This window comes from Balaenoptera acutorostrata, chromosome 4 (genome assembly GCF_949987535.1).
Source record: "Balaenoptera acutorostrata chromosome 4, mBalAcu1.1, whole genome shotgun sequence".
NCBI classification, from domain to species: Eukaryota; Metazoa; Chordata; class Mammalia; order Artiodactyla; family Balaenopteridae; genus Balaenoptera; species Balaenoptera acutorostrata.
Genome location: NC_080067.1, coordinates 121130311 through 121146529, shown reverse-complemented (window position 1 = coordinate 121146529; position 16219 = coordinate 121130311). Strand labels below are relative to the sequence as shown.

The 16219-nt window shown below is 38.4% G+C and overlaps 1 protein-coding gene across 1 annotated transcript in view; it reads left to right on the top strand.

Annotated features, from left to right (window-relative positions):
- The first annotated feature begins 1066 nt into the window (after window positions 1-1066).
- Window positions 1067-16219, top strand: part of ROBO2 (roundabout guidance receptor 2) — a 573165-nt gene continuing 558012 nt past the window's right edge. Inside the window, exon 1 of the mRNA XM_007164107.2 lies at window positions 1067-1716. Coding sequence (XP_007164169.1) covers window positions 1656-1716 — 61 coding nt within the window. The 5' untranslated portion in view covers window positions 1067-1655. The remainder of the gene's footprint in view (window positions 1717-16219) is intronic.

Genomic DNA, 16219 nt, shown 5'->3' with positions numbered 1-16219 from the left:
CAAGCCAGTGGAGACTACAGATTTCTGTACATCTCCCTCCCCCCTTTTTTGTGCCTTTTTAACGACAGAGAAAGCACCCCGACACAACCTTTCCGCTCCAAGAGGTGGTTATATTGTTTCCTTTCCTTTTCTCCCTCCCGCTCAGCTTCTCATTTTGCTAAAAGGTGAAGAGTGAATGTTTGTGTGATTTTAACGGGTAATGAGGCTGCACCCGGGGTCCTGGACGGATGATCTTTTTCCAGAAAGCGTGTGCATCTCCGGCAGACGGAGGGATGAATAATTAGGAAGGGCTTCCATGAAATCGCTCACCGAGAAAATTACCTGCCCATTAAACGGGACGCGGCGAAGGGCAGGAAGCTAGAGCCCACCTATCCCCTCCCGAGGCGGGAAGGAGCGGGGGGACGAGGAGGCGCAGAGAAGGGGAAGGAGTTGACCGGTAGCCTCGGCTCCGAATTTGTTAATTTCTGTCCCACGAGGACTCTAGGCTTTCCAGCTCCCCCTCCTCCCACTGCCCAGTGGGCTGGCGCCCCCTGTGCGGGCGGGTGGCGGAGCGTGGAGGTGGAGGCTCCGTGCACCCCCTCATCACCCCCCGCCCCCCCCCCTCCCCGGGGCAGACTCCAAGCAGCTTTCATTCCTCCCCTCCCCTCCCGCCTCCTCGCCTTCCCTCCTCTAAGTCCTTCCACCCGCGGCAGCTGCAGGAGGAGGCGGACGCTCTGCTGCGGGGCCGCGGGAGCAGCGGCGGCGGCGGCCGTACCAGGTGGACTGGCGGCTAGACCCGGGCGGGCGGCTGGACCGCGCGCTCCCCTGCTCTCCCGCTGCTGGGCCCCCGGGCTCACCCGCCCCGCTCCGCACCCGCCCGCCGCCTGCCGCCGCCCGGGTTCACAGCCGCTCGGAGGCGGCACCGCGGGGGGGTGGGGTGGCAGCAGCCTCAGCCCTGCCCCTCTATCCCTCCCGCCTTCCCTCCCTGCCTCCCTGCAGCCCCACCACGTAGGAGTTCGGATTCTCCACCCGCCTTGTCCCGATTTCCCTTTGCCTCTCTTTCGGGAACGAGAGAGGTGGAGGGAGGCAACGAGGTTGCAAAGGAGAGGCCCGCCAAATCGGCCCGCCTGCAAAGTGTTGCTTTGACACATCCTTATTATGGAACTTTAGTGAAAAAACTCTGGACGTGGAGCTGCTACCCAGACGGAGACCGGGGGAAAGGAAACCAGTGGGCAGGCCAATGTTTTTTTTCGGCAGCGCGCTGGCAAGTTTGTGGAACACTTTCTAGGAATTAGGTCTTTTTCCTCTCCCGTCATCTTCTTGACTTCTGAAGAACGAACTTGGCTTTGGATTGCCATGGAGCCTGAGGAGAGGGGGTTAGACACACTTGAATAATCCCTCCGGCTGGGCTGAATTCGTGGGAATTTAGGAAGCCACAGTGAGGAAATACAGCAGCCTTGGGAGTGCTCTCTGTTAATTTGGATGGATCCAAATGTGCCCCATTCAAGACCTCTCCACTAACCCATTCTGATCTTGCCATTTGCTCTTCTTGACTTTAATTAGCAGCTAGAAAAGTCTAAACTTTGGACCTACCTCTTTTTTTGATACTTATTTTTGTACTTTTGCTCTCTGGGATTGGTTTCTTAAACAATCTGGATCCTTTTTAATATGTCAAAATGAGTCGGCTGATGTTTACACAACTACTGCTCTGTGGATTTTTATATGTTCGGGTTGACGGTAAGTTAAAATGTTTCTATCCTATCCCTACCCCCCCCCCCCCAAAAAAAACATTTCTTTCTGAGTCGGATGTGGGCTATAAATAAAATGACATTATATCTTTTGGTCCCTTTTGGCCAGGCATGGGGGCTTTGGGGGAAGCAGAGGTTTTAAGTCTTTTGTTCCTAAACTGCTGCAAATGGAACGTGTTAGGAGTCACCTATTGTTGTAATTTACTTAATTAATCGAGGAGTTGGGTAACAAATGATGGGCTCTCAGTTTTGTTAGAAAAAGAAATATGAAAGTAAATCTCTTGAACGAGTCTAATACTCCTGTGCTTGTTCTCCATTTGGGGTTTGTTCTTGTATCTGAACTTTGGCTTAGAAATTCAAGTGAAATAAGTAATAGACACCCCAGTGAAAGTGCAGTAGGTTAGGAATTTGAGACAGGGATCAATGTGTATCACCTGTGTGCTGGTTAAGTGCTCTCCTAGCGTGATATCAAGAATGAAGATTTAGATCATAGGGAGAAAACTGTCAAAAGTAAGACAGGGCGAGGCTCCAGGAAGGGGGAAGCAGAAGCTGTGGGCTGGCTGTGGGCACGGAACGCTCCGTTTAGCCCCTAGTGGCAAACACAATGGGGATCTGAAACAGGTGCTGTAGGTGTCTCGCTCTAGGTTGAGTCAGTCTGTCAAGCAGACAGCATTCTGCCTCTGATTCTCCTGTCTTTTGTTCAGGTTTGGCTTCCTGGGATATTTTCATAGGATGTCAGTTTCCTGTGGGAGGATTGCAAAATCCTTTTTTGTAGCTCTTTTGAATGATGAGTGGAAGTAATCTTTAACATGCTTTTTTGTTTGTTTGTTCCAAAGAAGAAAGTCAAAAGAACATTTGGTATTAACCTTCTAGCGACTTTAATTTTCACATCAATGGAAATAATTGGTCTAAAGAGAAGATTAGAGCATGATATTTTTGCCTGCATGTGTGGATTGTAGTACTTTAGATTTTTAATTACTGTACTTATTAATAATCTGAGGTGTATTGGTCCAGATACTTGAGCCATTATAGTAGCTTGTTGCTACATAAACTTTCCTCCAGTATTTGCATTGTGGACGAAGTCATTATTTGGGACACTGCCTATTTTTGCCCGCCTGTAGGAGCTAACTTTGTTCCTGGCAGCTGCTCTTGCACAGAGCCCCATGTATCAGACTCAAAAAGGAAGCCCTTCTATAAACATGAGGCAATACGGATGAGTTTACCTCAGTCAAGTGGCTGTTTTCAATCCTGGACTACATGAGTACCCATGTCCCCCATTGATAGTAGGCACGAGGCGTTCATGTGGGCACACTGCTTTTTTCTTTTTTCCTTTCTAAGTAGTAGATGTATAGGAGTAAATCACTGTGAATTCTACTGTGGCAATATCTCTAATCATATCTAATCATTCACCAGACATTTTCTTCTTCAATACATTTACCTTTGTAATACATTTAGATTACCATCACAAAAAGGTTTTGTCCCAAGTGTTTTGATTATCACAATAAGACTTTGATATAACTTTTTGGATATGTCCTCACAAGCCATGCATTTATATACTGCAATGCCAGAAATGCATTATAAACTATATATTAGATTACAGAACTATCACCAAGTGTTTTTTTTTTTTTTTTTTTTGAGTCGTTGTGTAGCTAGCTAGCTGGAATACAATTAAATTGCTCAGTGGAAGTGACAGAGGGAATCAGAAGAGCTTGGTGTTACAGAATGTAATTAATGTACCAGGTGTTTGGAGATATATGAAACAAATGCAATTAACCACCTTGCTGGAACAGCAGTAGCAAGACATCATTTCTCCCCTTCCCTCCCTCCTTCGTGTCCTAGCTCCCTCCCTTCTTTCCCCCTCTCCCCTCACCTTGCCCTTCCTGTCCCACAGATACACCTAGGACCTTTGTTCTGTTTTAACATTATAGGATAAGGGGGTAGTTTGTGTCTGGGCCATAACTGTGCAGCAACATTCATAGTAATGTAGTGAAAAATGCCCAAGATTGAGGAGTTGAAAAGGTAGTATTACATTCTTGTGTGTGTGAAACTAGTTTTTGGATTTAGCATCTACTATGTCCAAAGCAATGGAAACTGTGGACACTTACTGAATTAGTATGTAAGTCATACGTTTGACATTGGATTGCCTTTGGTTTACCCCCCAATGATGACAGCCCCTCCATGGGGATTGTTAAAAATTTGGGATGTAGACAACACTGCCCTCTAGGCTATTTCAACACATTGGGATTGTGTGTTTACATATATAATGAGGGGGTTGTTTGTAGGATCTCTAAGCTTTCTTACTTTTCCAGGGTTCTATGATTTCTATTTACTTATTATCCTTCTTAGAGGTGTGTGCTTATTCTCCCCATGATTTTCAAATTTAGAGAAGCTTGTACCATTTCAAAGATATACTGACTCTCCTTGTGCTAGACACAGAAATTAATTTTATTCAGTGACAAATGATGCATCGATTTGCATTGAAATTTGCTTGGTGGGTTATTTATATGTGCATTTTTATAGTATATGAAAAATGTTAAGAGTTTTGCATCCTCATGGAAGTTACGTGCCACTATTATTTATGATTTTTCTGTATCTTGTGCCTGTAGGAATCTGTAGAGAATAAATATTAAGTTAGTTGAGAACTACAGGCAAACTTTTCTATTTGGGATGTAAATAAAGATTATCTCATTCGATACAGATTAATTAACCAAATGCAGATTTTTCTTTACTATTATGTATGAGAATATGTATTGAATTTTGCCTTTGTTCTCCAGATTTTCTTTATTTTTAAATAAGAATATGGTTTTGTAATCATTTACAGGGAACTAATATAAACTGTCACAAGACTGTTGGATTACATCTATATTTCATACATTGTGTCAGTTCAATAATTTTACAATACTGGTGAAAAGATGTTTTTAAGATGAAAATATTTCTTGTCTTTAATCCTTAACTGTTCTAAAATGAAAATGGCACTTGTGATATTTGGAGAGATAAAGATGATACGTGTGCATGGTGCAGATATATAATCTCATATAGGTTTATACATTTTGCTAAAGTGCTTCTTTCAGTAATGGACTCATTATTGTAGCCATATGTAGTCCATTTCAGAACTTAAATTGCATATAAGTAACCTGAAATTTCTTCTTGCAACTATGCACTAATATCACGTTTGAATTGGCTTTGTTTGAATAACATTTGATTCTAGGCAACATGTGGACCATAAACCAAAAGGATTTCTTAATACATAGAGAAAAGAGTATCTTAAAGAAAAAAAGGTCATGATTATACCAAAAAAAAAAAAAATTCTAGTCTTTGCATCCTTGAGCAACCTGTATAAAATAGCATCTTTGCTAATAGAAAATATGGATATGTAAGCACATTGCCTACATTTGGATACACATATATAGTAATGAAGGGAGCTTATGTATGTAGGATGTGCGTGTCCAGTAATATCTGCTTCAGTAGTTCCTGCAGTCCATAGGAGTTATTTATTTATTTACTTCCTATGTGCAATTTGGTTTTTGAAGAGTTAGAAAAAACAGATTTTCCTTTTACTTATTTCTACTCCTAGTTCTCTTCTTCTCCTTCTCCTACTCCTCCTGTACCCCCTCTTCCTCTTCCTCCTTCATTTCTTCCTTCCCCTCCTTCTTCTCCTTCTTTTTTGGACCCAGTGGAAGGAATTAAAGAAATACTTGAAGAATGAAGAAAATAGGTGAGAGGTTTCTTGGATAACAATTTAGAAAATCTGCATTTAAAGGAGATAGGTTAATAATATTTTAACTTTGGATATACCCAGTTGGGGTCTTGACTCATCATTTTTCTTTTACAATCCTGTATAGCTTGATGCAAACTTATATAGTTCTTTTTCCAGTTTAGGCAGACAGAAGTCTACAGATCTGAGTTCTAGCAGAAAGTTATAGAGTGCTATATTGGAGATTTATTTTCAAAGAGAAGTATTGTTATGTTTCTGATAGTGTTTCCAGGTATAGACCTGTCAACCTAAATCAATACATTGATGTTGTTAATGATTTTCTTCTTTTTTAAATTATTGAATAAAGCATGAATGAATGATGACATAAAGTCTTTTAAGGGGAAATTTCCATAAACTCTGGCAGTGTTTCAGCATAGCAGAAATCTAATATAACATCTAAAGTGTAGCATATTCACCCAAAAAACCTGTCTCTAACAAAACAACATTGGAGTAATCTAGGCCTCAATCCTTAGTGCTTTTTCCTCCATTTGCACCTAATCCTTAATATCTTTCATCTGGTCGCATGGGTTTTAAATACTTCTTTATGCTGATACTTCTCAAATTGCCCTAATCACTTGTGGAAGAATGTAAATTGCATGAGATTACAACTTGGCTCTTCTATATACCATTGTATCTCCAGTGCCCGTACATTACTTGACATATCCAGCTGACTACATGACATCTTTGCTTGATATCTAATAAGAATATATCAAACTTGGATAGTAACTAGATTTGTTGTGGTGATCATTTCCCAATGTATACAAATAGCGAATCATTGTGTTGTACACCTGAAACTAATATAATGTTGTATGTCAATTATACCTCAATAAAATAATTTAAAAAATGAATATATCAAACTCAAGCCCGGGATAGAATTTGCTTCTCTTTCTAGTCATCTCCAGCTCAGTAAATGGCATCACTATTCACAGTTTTTCATGACCCCAGACTAGAAATCATTTTTGACTTGTTCTCACAGCCCATATCTGACTTGTTAGTAAATCCTTTGAAGTATACCCTGATACCTACAATTTTATGCGTGTGTTTGTCATTTTTTCCCCAACATTTTAATATAAGCATTTTCAAACATGCAACATAGCTGAATTTTACAGTGAACACTCATATTCCCACGTAGATTCTACCATTATTTTACTATACTTGATTACCACATATCTATCCGTTTACCCATTCCTCTAGGCATCCATTAAGTCATCTTATTGTTTTGATGCATTTTCAAATAGATTCCAAATGTTTCTTACTAATTCAACCACTACCATCCTGGTCAAAACCTGGACTATTGGAATAATGTGATAAATGATCAACCTGCTTCCATTCCTGTTCTTCCTATACCCACACCTTACCTCCAACCAGTTAGTTCTCCACCCAGTAGCTACAGGGACCTTTCAAAAGCATGTAAATAAGATAATGGCAGCTCCTTGCTCAGAAGCTTCTAATGGCTTCCACGGATAACTCTTCGCAATAGTTTACAGGACTCTTCAGATTCAGGTCCCTCACTGCCTCTCTGACCTCATCTGTTCACACTCCCTACTGGAGCCTAGGTTTAGACCTTTCTTTTTGATGTTTTGTTCCTGACTCAGGGCTTTTGCATTTGTTCTTTCTTTCACCTGAAGTGTGCTTCCCCTGATCATTGCGTGGGTGAGTTTTTTCAATTGATTTAATGAGTCCCTATCCAATATCATCTCTTCAGATATATGGACCACCTAATGTAAAAATGCTTCCCTTAAAACACTATTGGACTACCCCCCTTACCTATCTTAATTCTTTTCTGAGCTCTTATCACCTTCTTAAAGTTTGTGTGGGTGTGTGTGCACGTGTCCACACGCACATGCACGTGTTTGTGTAAACAACCTTGAAGGGACCTACATTGTACCCTACTTGCGAGCTAAGAAGTTAGACTGCTACGACTTCATGAGTGCTGGCAAAGGACATGAAACTCCTGGGTCACAGATGGTAGATCTCATTAGTCATGTCACAGCAAGCAGCATGACTTCATGTTTGTATAGATTTACCTTTCCCCTGAAGACCCTTAGGGGCAATGCAGTGGGGCCCAGGTAGATGATGCACACATAATGGGTTAGCCTCACAGCTGAGGAGCCCTGAGCTTGGGAACCAGGATATTTTATAGTGGACGATAAGGAAATCTGCCTAACCTTTGGCCTGGAGGGAAACATTGTCTTGACTATATTAGACAGTAAGCAAATCTGCCTTCTGTTCTGAGGGGAGACCATCTAGAGTTTAGAAGACTGTTTGCTGTATGCGTATGTTAGTATGATTATTGTCTGCCTCTTCCACTGAGCTCCTAGGGCATGGACTTTATTTGTCTATTTTGTTTACCTGTGTTCCTCTAGTGCCTAGAGCACAGGATGACGCATAGTAGAGTCAAGTATTTGTTGAATAAATGAAAGTGTGCTTATGGAGTGCTTTTGAGATGTTTATTTTCATGCCCTAGCCCAACATGTGAAACATTTACCATTTGAACTAGGATTATTTATTTATTTGGAGGTATGTATTTGTGTGTCTCTCATTCTCTCTCTCTCTCTTTAGAGAGAGAGAGTTATCAAACATGCATATTTTGACCTAAATGACATCATGATTTCTGATGATTTAGTATTCCACCTTTCACCTGGCAGGAGATATAGAATTGACTATTTGCTTTGATATGTCTCTTTTCTAACCAAGAGTATTTTCTACAATGGTGTGATTTACATGGTCACTCCCAATCCCCATACTACCACTGTTGGATGTTTTAGCACACTGTTGAGTGGTGTATATATTTTGACAAGGCACTCCTTCAAATGATTCTAATGTGCCTTAATAGGACCACATACACTCTTATCTGACTAAGGAATGTTGACTTATACAATGATATCTAGTCCAAAAAGTGAGACTTTTCTTCACCTTTAGGGCAACTTTTCATTTAAGCATTAGCAACAGATAAAAATGATTACTTTAGTTCAGGCATAGAATTAAAAAGAGTACTTCTAAAATTGGTCTCCAATTATATAGCTCACTAATAATTGAAAAAGAAGAGGAAGATTAAAATACTTGCAGCAGCTGGAATTACCCTACCCTATCTACTGTTGTAATCATCATGTCTAGGACCCTGTTTACCATCATTGATACTAAACTGAGATATACCCAGGAATTTGGCAGGTAGGACCCTCTTTATAGACCTACTTTTGATTTTAAGAAAATAACTCAAAGGAGTCTTACTGGAAAATTTATTTTTTAAAACTGAGATAAAGTAAATATAGACATTCTCTAAATTTTGCTACTTAAATATTTTCCCCCAACAACTTCACTGAAATGATTGAAATATAATTCACATTATATTTCACAAACAAGTTACTCATGTAAAGTGTACAATTCAGTGGTTTTTAGTGTATTCAGAGACTTGTGCAACCATAACTACAGTCCAATTTTAGAACTTTTTAGTCATCCAAAAAAAGAAGCCAAGTATCCTGCTCCTTATCTGCCATCCCTTCCCCAGCCCTAGGAAGCCACTAGTCAACTTTCCGTCTCTGTAGATTTGTCTATTTTGGACATTTCATGTAAATAGAATCTTACAATATATGGTCTTTTGTGACTGGCTGCTTTCCCTTCATCTAATGTTTTCAAGGGTCATCCATGTTGTAGTGTATATCAGTACTTCATTCTTTTTTATCGCTGAATAGTATTCCATATCATTTATTCTTTGAATTATCAGTTCATGGACATTTAGGTTGTTTCCCCTTTGGGGCTATTATAAACATTGTTGCTATGAACATTTGTGTATTAATCTTTGTGTGCACATATGTTTTCATTTCTCTTGGGTGTATAACTGGAGTGGACTTGCTGGGTCATATGGTAATTCTGTGTTTAACCTTTTGAGGAACTGCAAGACTGTTTTCCAAAGCAACTATACCATTTTACATTCCCACTGGCAATGTATGGGGTAAATATAGTCTTTTAATTCACCATGGAAAGAAAATGTTGAACGGCCTTTACAAGTTGGATATCTGTTTGTAGTGAGACAATTTTATATGATAATAATATGCTTTAAGTTTCCAGTAGTCCTAATTTCTAATCCCTTCAGTGATTGTCTTCTAAGTCTTCTTCAGTTGCCCTGTAAAGTTTTACAAATGAAATTAACCCAAATTGAAATTGTCACTTTTAGCAGAGACTTCAACAATGTAAATCACAGAACGATAATATCTCAGAGCTAGAAGTTTTTGCAGTTTTGTGGTACAATTCTCTCGTTGGTTGGACAGATGGAGAATGAAGCTCAGAGTTTTTATTTTTTAATTAATTTTTATTGGAGTATAGTTGCGTTACAATGTTGTGTTAGTTTCTACTGTACAGCAAAGTGAATCAGCTATATATATACCTATATCCCCTCTTTTTTGGATTTCCTTCCCATTTAGGTCACCACAAAGCATTAGTAGAGTTCCCTGAGCTATACAGTATGTTCTCATTAGTTATCTATTTTATACATGGTATCAATAGTGTATATATGTCAATCCCAATCCCCCAATTAATCCCACCCTCCCCTTCCCCCCTTGGTGACCATACGTTTCTTCTCTACGTCTGTGTCTCTATTTCTTCTTTGCACATAGGATCATCTATACTATTTTTCTAGATTCCATGTGTATGCATTAACATACGATATTTGTTTTTCTCTTTCTGACTTACTTCACCCTGTATGACAGTCTCTAGGTCCATCCACATCTCTAAAAATGACCCAATTTCATTCCTTTTTATGGCTGAGTAATATTCCTTTGTATATATGTACCACATCTTCTTTATCCATTCCTCTGTTGATGGACATTTAGGTTGCTTCCATGTCCTGGTTATTGTATATAGTGCTGCAGTGAACATTGGGGTGCATGTGTGAAGCTCAGAGTTTTTACGTGCCTTGTCACATAGCCTATTGCTGCTTAGTAGTAGAGCTGAAACTAGAGTCCAGGGATGTTTTTTATCTCTATACCACGCTTCTCTCAAAAGACTATTTCCAGCTTCTCAACCCTGGAACTCCTTAACAAGAGTTCCAGGCTCTTGTAACTAACTGAAAATGGCCAGCTGTTTTCCAAATATGTCAACAAGGGAATTAGCTTGAGATGCCATGGCCAGCTGTTTTCCTAACATGTCAACAAGGGAATTAGCTTGAGATACCTTGAGGTTATTCATTTGATTCAGCACATGCTTATTGAGCACCTATTTATAAACAAAGCACCTTGCTGAGGGCTCTGTGAGGGACATAATGAAGTTAAATAGTTCCCACCTTCAAGGAGATGATTCTTTAGTAGAGAAGATAACAAATATTCAAGTCACTAAAATAAAAGTAGTATCTGGTAAATGCGGGGGTGGGGTGGGGTGGGGGTGGGTTGAAGGAACACAACATAGTCTGGGAACTCAGAGAAAGAATAGATTTCCAACTAGTGCAATCTGGGAAGGGTCAGCACCAAATGGGTCACTTAATGTGGGCCTTAGAGGAAGAGTGAACTTTTAATAGACAGAAAGATTGGAAATTGCATTCCAGCAAAAGGAATAACAGGAGGAATGGCATGGAGATGACAAAGGTGTGCTAGGGGAAAGGCAAGGAGTCTAGTTTAATTGTAACATAGTTGTACGGAGGGGCAGTGTGAGATGATTACTGAAAGGCAGTCAACAAACACTACTGAGTGAGTAAGAGCAAATAATTTAACCATTCTGAGTGTCCTTATCTTTAAAATTGGCATGGTAATAGTGTCTCTTCAAATAGCTGATATGAGGAATAGATGAATATATATTCATCACACACACACACACATATATATACCCATGTATGTATATATGTGTATATGGAACATATGTGTGCATATATATTGATATGTTATAATATGTGGAATTAGATGTGTGTGTATATGTAATATATATCTGTATGTTACATATATATGTTATATATGTAGAAATTATATTAAAATGCTTTGAACAGTGCCTGGTACTTAATAAACCCCAATTAAGTGTTATTTATTATTATTTTTTATTAGTAGTAGTATTTTTATTCTATTGGTATTCCTTTCCTAGTATGGAGTAGAAGTAAATTTAAGAGGACCTTTTCTATCAGGCTAATCATGAACTACATTTGAGATGCGTTTCACGAAGATTTTCATATAACCTTTCAAGCATGAGTCTTCAGGTGACTAAATAAGAACTTTTGTTGCCTCTTAAGGGGACTCATCTGTGGCCACACTTATGCAACTGTGACAAACGTGCTATGACATGTATGTTTCCATTGCATCATGTGCTGATTACAGAGCAAATGGGATTCCCAAGTGAGTGGTATTATGAATGAAAGGAATAAACAAGAGAGGCATACTACAAATAGAAATTTGTTAACAAACAGAACATGCTAGTAAAACCCTGCGTTTTGGTTCACATTGACTAATTTACAGTTTTTACTTGGTGCTTTTGATATAAAGTATCATGAAGATAAATCTTATAAGAGACAAAGCTTACTGAATTCCAAGTAAACATTTCTAGTACAGAAAATTTTTAAAAAATTAACATTGTCTCCACTCAACATTTTTTCCTGAATAGCCCACTTATCTTTCTTACATCTAATATAGACATCATTGATTCTAATACTTTTTACAATTATCCATTAACCAGATTTGCAAATTGAGTGGTTGTGTATATCAAGGATAACCTGACTAAAGCAAAACCATTGCTATTGTGGAAGGGATACACCATGGGTGTCCAGAAGCTGTGGACTCCAGTTTAAGCTTTACCACTAATTAATTGTATGATTTTAGATTCTTATAAAAAAATAGATATTTGACCGTGTACTCTTCAATGTCTCAGCCTTAAATTCTCTTACTGTAAGTCATTTAGTTAAATGTCCTATCATTTGCATTATGTTTGAGTACAATTAAAGGGGAAAATTTATCCTGGAAAAAAATTATCCCAAACCATAAATATACATCTTTGAAAATAATCACGAGTTATTGTTCAGTCTGCATGGGGGCTCTATTTTGATGTGGGCTTAATGATGTGAATATGGATGATAGTCAAAATTCACTAGCCTTGGGATTCACATCCACTTTCATTCATTAATGACCAATGGTACTTATTGTTTCTTTATGAATAAATGGGATTCAAAAATTTAATACTAAAAAAACAATAGTCTTAAGCCAATGTTCTTACTAGTTCATGGCCACTGTGACTAGAACTGTATGTGACATGGCAGTTTTAGCTCAGGAGAGGGGTCAACAGCCACTTTTTAATTTCTGTTGTAAGGATTGATGTGGGATCTCTTCCCCTAGTTTTTGGTCCCAAGCCTTTTTGGAAATGAACTGGAGAACATGGAATATAACTCAACTCTTTCATTACACTGCTTTTCAAGTTTAAGCAAAGAACACGGAAACCATTTGGAATTTAAAGGATTTGTCCAAAACCTGGGCAACAGTTATAACCAATTAAAATGTTCATAAGTATGAACAAAAAAGGGAGAACTTTTGACTTTCAAAAAATTAAGTCAAGAGGTGTTCTTTATAAAGAAAAGGTTATAAATTTTATAAATCAATGTTATAGCCATACTTTAAAGTTTAACAATATATACTTACAAATACTAGCAAATGCTCGAATACAGTACACTAATTTGTTAAGGTACATCTGATAATTATAAAACGTAGTTTTCAGGGTTACAGTAAATTAAGGGAAATTCAGGATGAACCTAGCAATAGGCATTCTAAGTTGTGTTTTGTATCTCTATTTTAAAGTGAACTTTAATGTGTTGTCAAATAATAGTGTAGTTATTGAAAACTGAGTTAAGTGTTGATCTATTAAAACTAGAGCAGGCATTTCAGTTTCCCCACCTTAAATATGCAACAGCTTGTTCATTCTAAAACACCTTTGCATGTCAACAACTACAAGATGCCTTCACCCAAATGCAAATTATGCGAACCCCTCCCTAACTGCATCTGCATCATTGATTAGAGGAGATACTGAGTAAGAAGAATGTTACCTTTCAAAAAGAAAGTGCCTGGTAACTTAACATTCCTCAGCATTTTTTCATTCAAAACGGACTGTGAGGAGTTAGAACATTGACTTTTATGGTTTCAGAACCACTTTTCTTCGACGCAGTGATAATGGTTTCAGAACCACTTTTCTTCGACGCAGTGATAATCTCCAGAGTTAAAAACTAGCAATGAAAGTGTATTTCCATGGTACCTGAGCCCTGTACTCACAAATCTTCAAGCTGTCATTCAGTTGAGGTTTGCAGCCTCCTTTTCTTCTCACAAGTGCTGTTGAATAACTTCACCAGAAAGAAAGTGCTAACAGAGTTTACTGGGGAGTTCCTCACTGGCTATCCTGAAAACATGTAGGTGATTTTGTAGCTAAGTACGCTTTTAAGTGTTTCAATTCGCCCTTGTGATTTCAAAGCCTGGATAATGCGAACTTGTAATACAAAATGAAAGAATAAAGAATGGGAAAAATATGTACAGCATGTGGGTACAGACAGATTTTGGGCAGAGATACCTCTTATCCCCCCCCCCCACCACCGCCCCATACACACATGACTGTAAGATATGAATAAACTTCTGAGTTGTTTGATACCTGCCCTCTACTCACAATCCAACAGACAACTTTTATTTTATGAAGAACATTTCCCGGGCTATGAATTATTATTGTACTTTTCTGTTAAACTGTAACACCTGTGATGTTCACCAGTTGGATCTTATGAAACTCCCCAGATTTTTGAGCTGCTCAGTAAAAGCGTCTCATCATGTTAAATTTAAATTCCAAGTTTGTTTAACTTTTTTTTCAGAAAGTGGTTTTTATCTTTCTAAGCAGCAACTAAGCATGGCATGCAAATAAGACAGCTAGGCAATTGCTTTTATAGTCTATCTTTCTCAAGGTGCAATTCAAAGCTTTCTGAACTTGGGGTGTTATAGGAGTTTATGTGTGATCTTTGCATTTGAAATAGTCCAGGAAGTGCAAGGATATACCTGGGAGAGGCAGTTTCTATGAACAATGAGGAGTGAGGGGGTGTTGGAAAAGTGAAAAATTGAACATTTGAACGAAATGAATTGGACCAGCATTTGAAACTCAGCTATATAGCAAGCGGACAAGCTGATATTTAGTTCTATGAATTGTTAACATTCACATAAAACAGAATTATTTAGCATTTACTGAATCCTTTTTGATAATCAATTTGGGATCAGATGCAAAAGAACATGTGTCTGGCTTTGTATGACCCCAAATTCTTCCGTTTTCCCTTTGAGCAGATGACATGCCTTCTTTGCTGACTGATATTGGTTGCTAGGAGAAGTGCACTGGTCTGGTCCCCTCTTATCCAGCAGTAAAACTGAAGAGTGTATTGAATAAGAAAAAGAGAGGCGGAACACAGAACAGGCCATGAATCATGACTTGTCTCCAATATGTCCACTTTGCTCCCATTTTTTTCCCCTTTAAACACTTTTGTTTTTACCAATGATGCTTTCTTTCAGCCGCTATCTATAATCCTTTTGGAGCCTGAGGGGAAGAGGGTTGCTAAAGGGAGGCTGTTCTGCTAAGAGTCCACTCAGAGCCCTAATAAAAGCCTTGAGAGTTATTCATGGGGCCACATTAGTGAGAATGCCCTACTCAGTGAATAGCATCAGTCAGCTGCCTTTGAAATCCAGTGATTAATACCTTCTGTTTTTAATGGGGGGGGGGAAAGGCAGACAGGAAAGGTCTTCATACTACTTTGGCTCTTTTGCAAATTAGATCTTATATATTGTCAATGCTTTTGAAAAAGAAGTTGCTAAATTTTCAATACCTGCAGTAGTCGTTAAAAAAAACAGTGTTTCATGAACTGTTAATTGTGGCTATTGTCAGATACAACTGAAATGGTAAAAATGTCCCAAATGAACGCTTATAAGAAAATCAGTTAGCCATTCTTATATTTTGGCAATGTTTTATGATGACCATCAAACTAAAAACATGATGTTAAGTGATTATATTCAAAATGTTGTCTACACTGATCTATTTCACAGCATCCAAATCACATTTTTGTTTGTTTGATAAAGAAACTAATTACAATACTCTTGAGATTTTAGAGAAGCATCTAATGAGAAAGTGTTAAGGGCGGCAGGTGTTTGTTTCCCATGAGCACTTGAATATAAGGGGCAGTCAGTGATTTACAAAGAAGTTCTTATATATTGATACGTATATGTGTATATATATATATATATATATATATATATATATGTATGTTTATATCTATAGGCTAGTTTAGCATAAGGGATTTGGGATGTTATCATTATAATCCACCCCTATTACCTCTCTTTATATATTTTGATTGCATTGAGTACATGGCATAGTTCAAATAGAGTTGTGTAAGGTTTAGAAAGCTTGCCTATCATCTGAGGTGCATAGATAGAAAAGCTTCTGGTTTTGGTGCCCTGTGTAGGCAACTAGAAAATGCAAGGTGGTGCTTCTTCATACTGTTTTTCAGCATGATTCTAATGTCATTCAGGCTGTTATTATTTAGATGGTAATTTAAGCCAAGCCTCAGTGTTCTTTTAAAATTATTCTAATTCTTCTGTTCATTTTACATTTTACATTTATTTTTGATGTAGCAGCTTAGTCTGGCTCTTCAATATGTACTCATGTTCATTAAAAAGGCTTCACTGTAGTCTGAATATGAGAACAAACAACATTTAAAGAACTCTGCGTGATGCTTCCTGTAACCTGTGTTTGACTCTGTGGAAGTGAA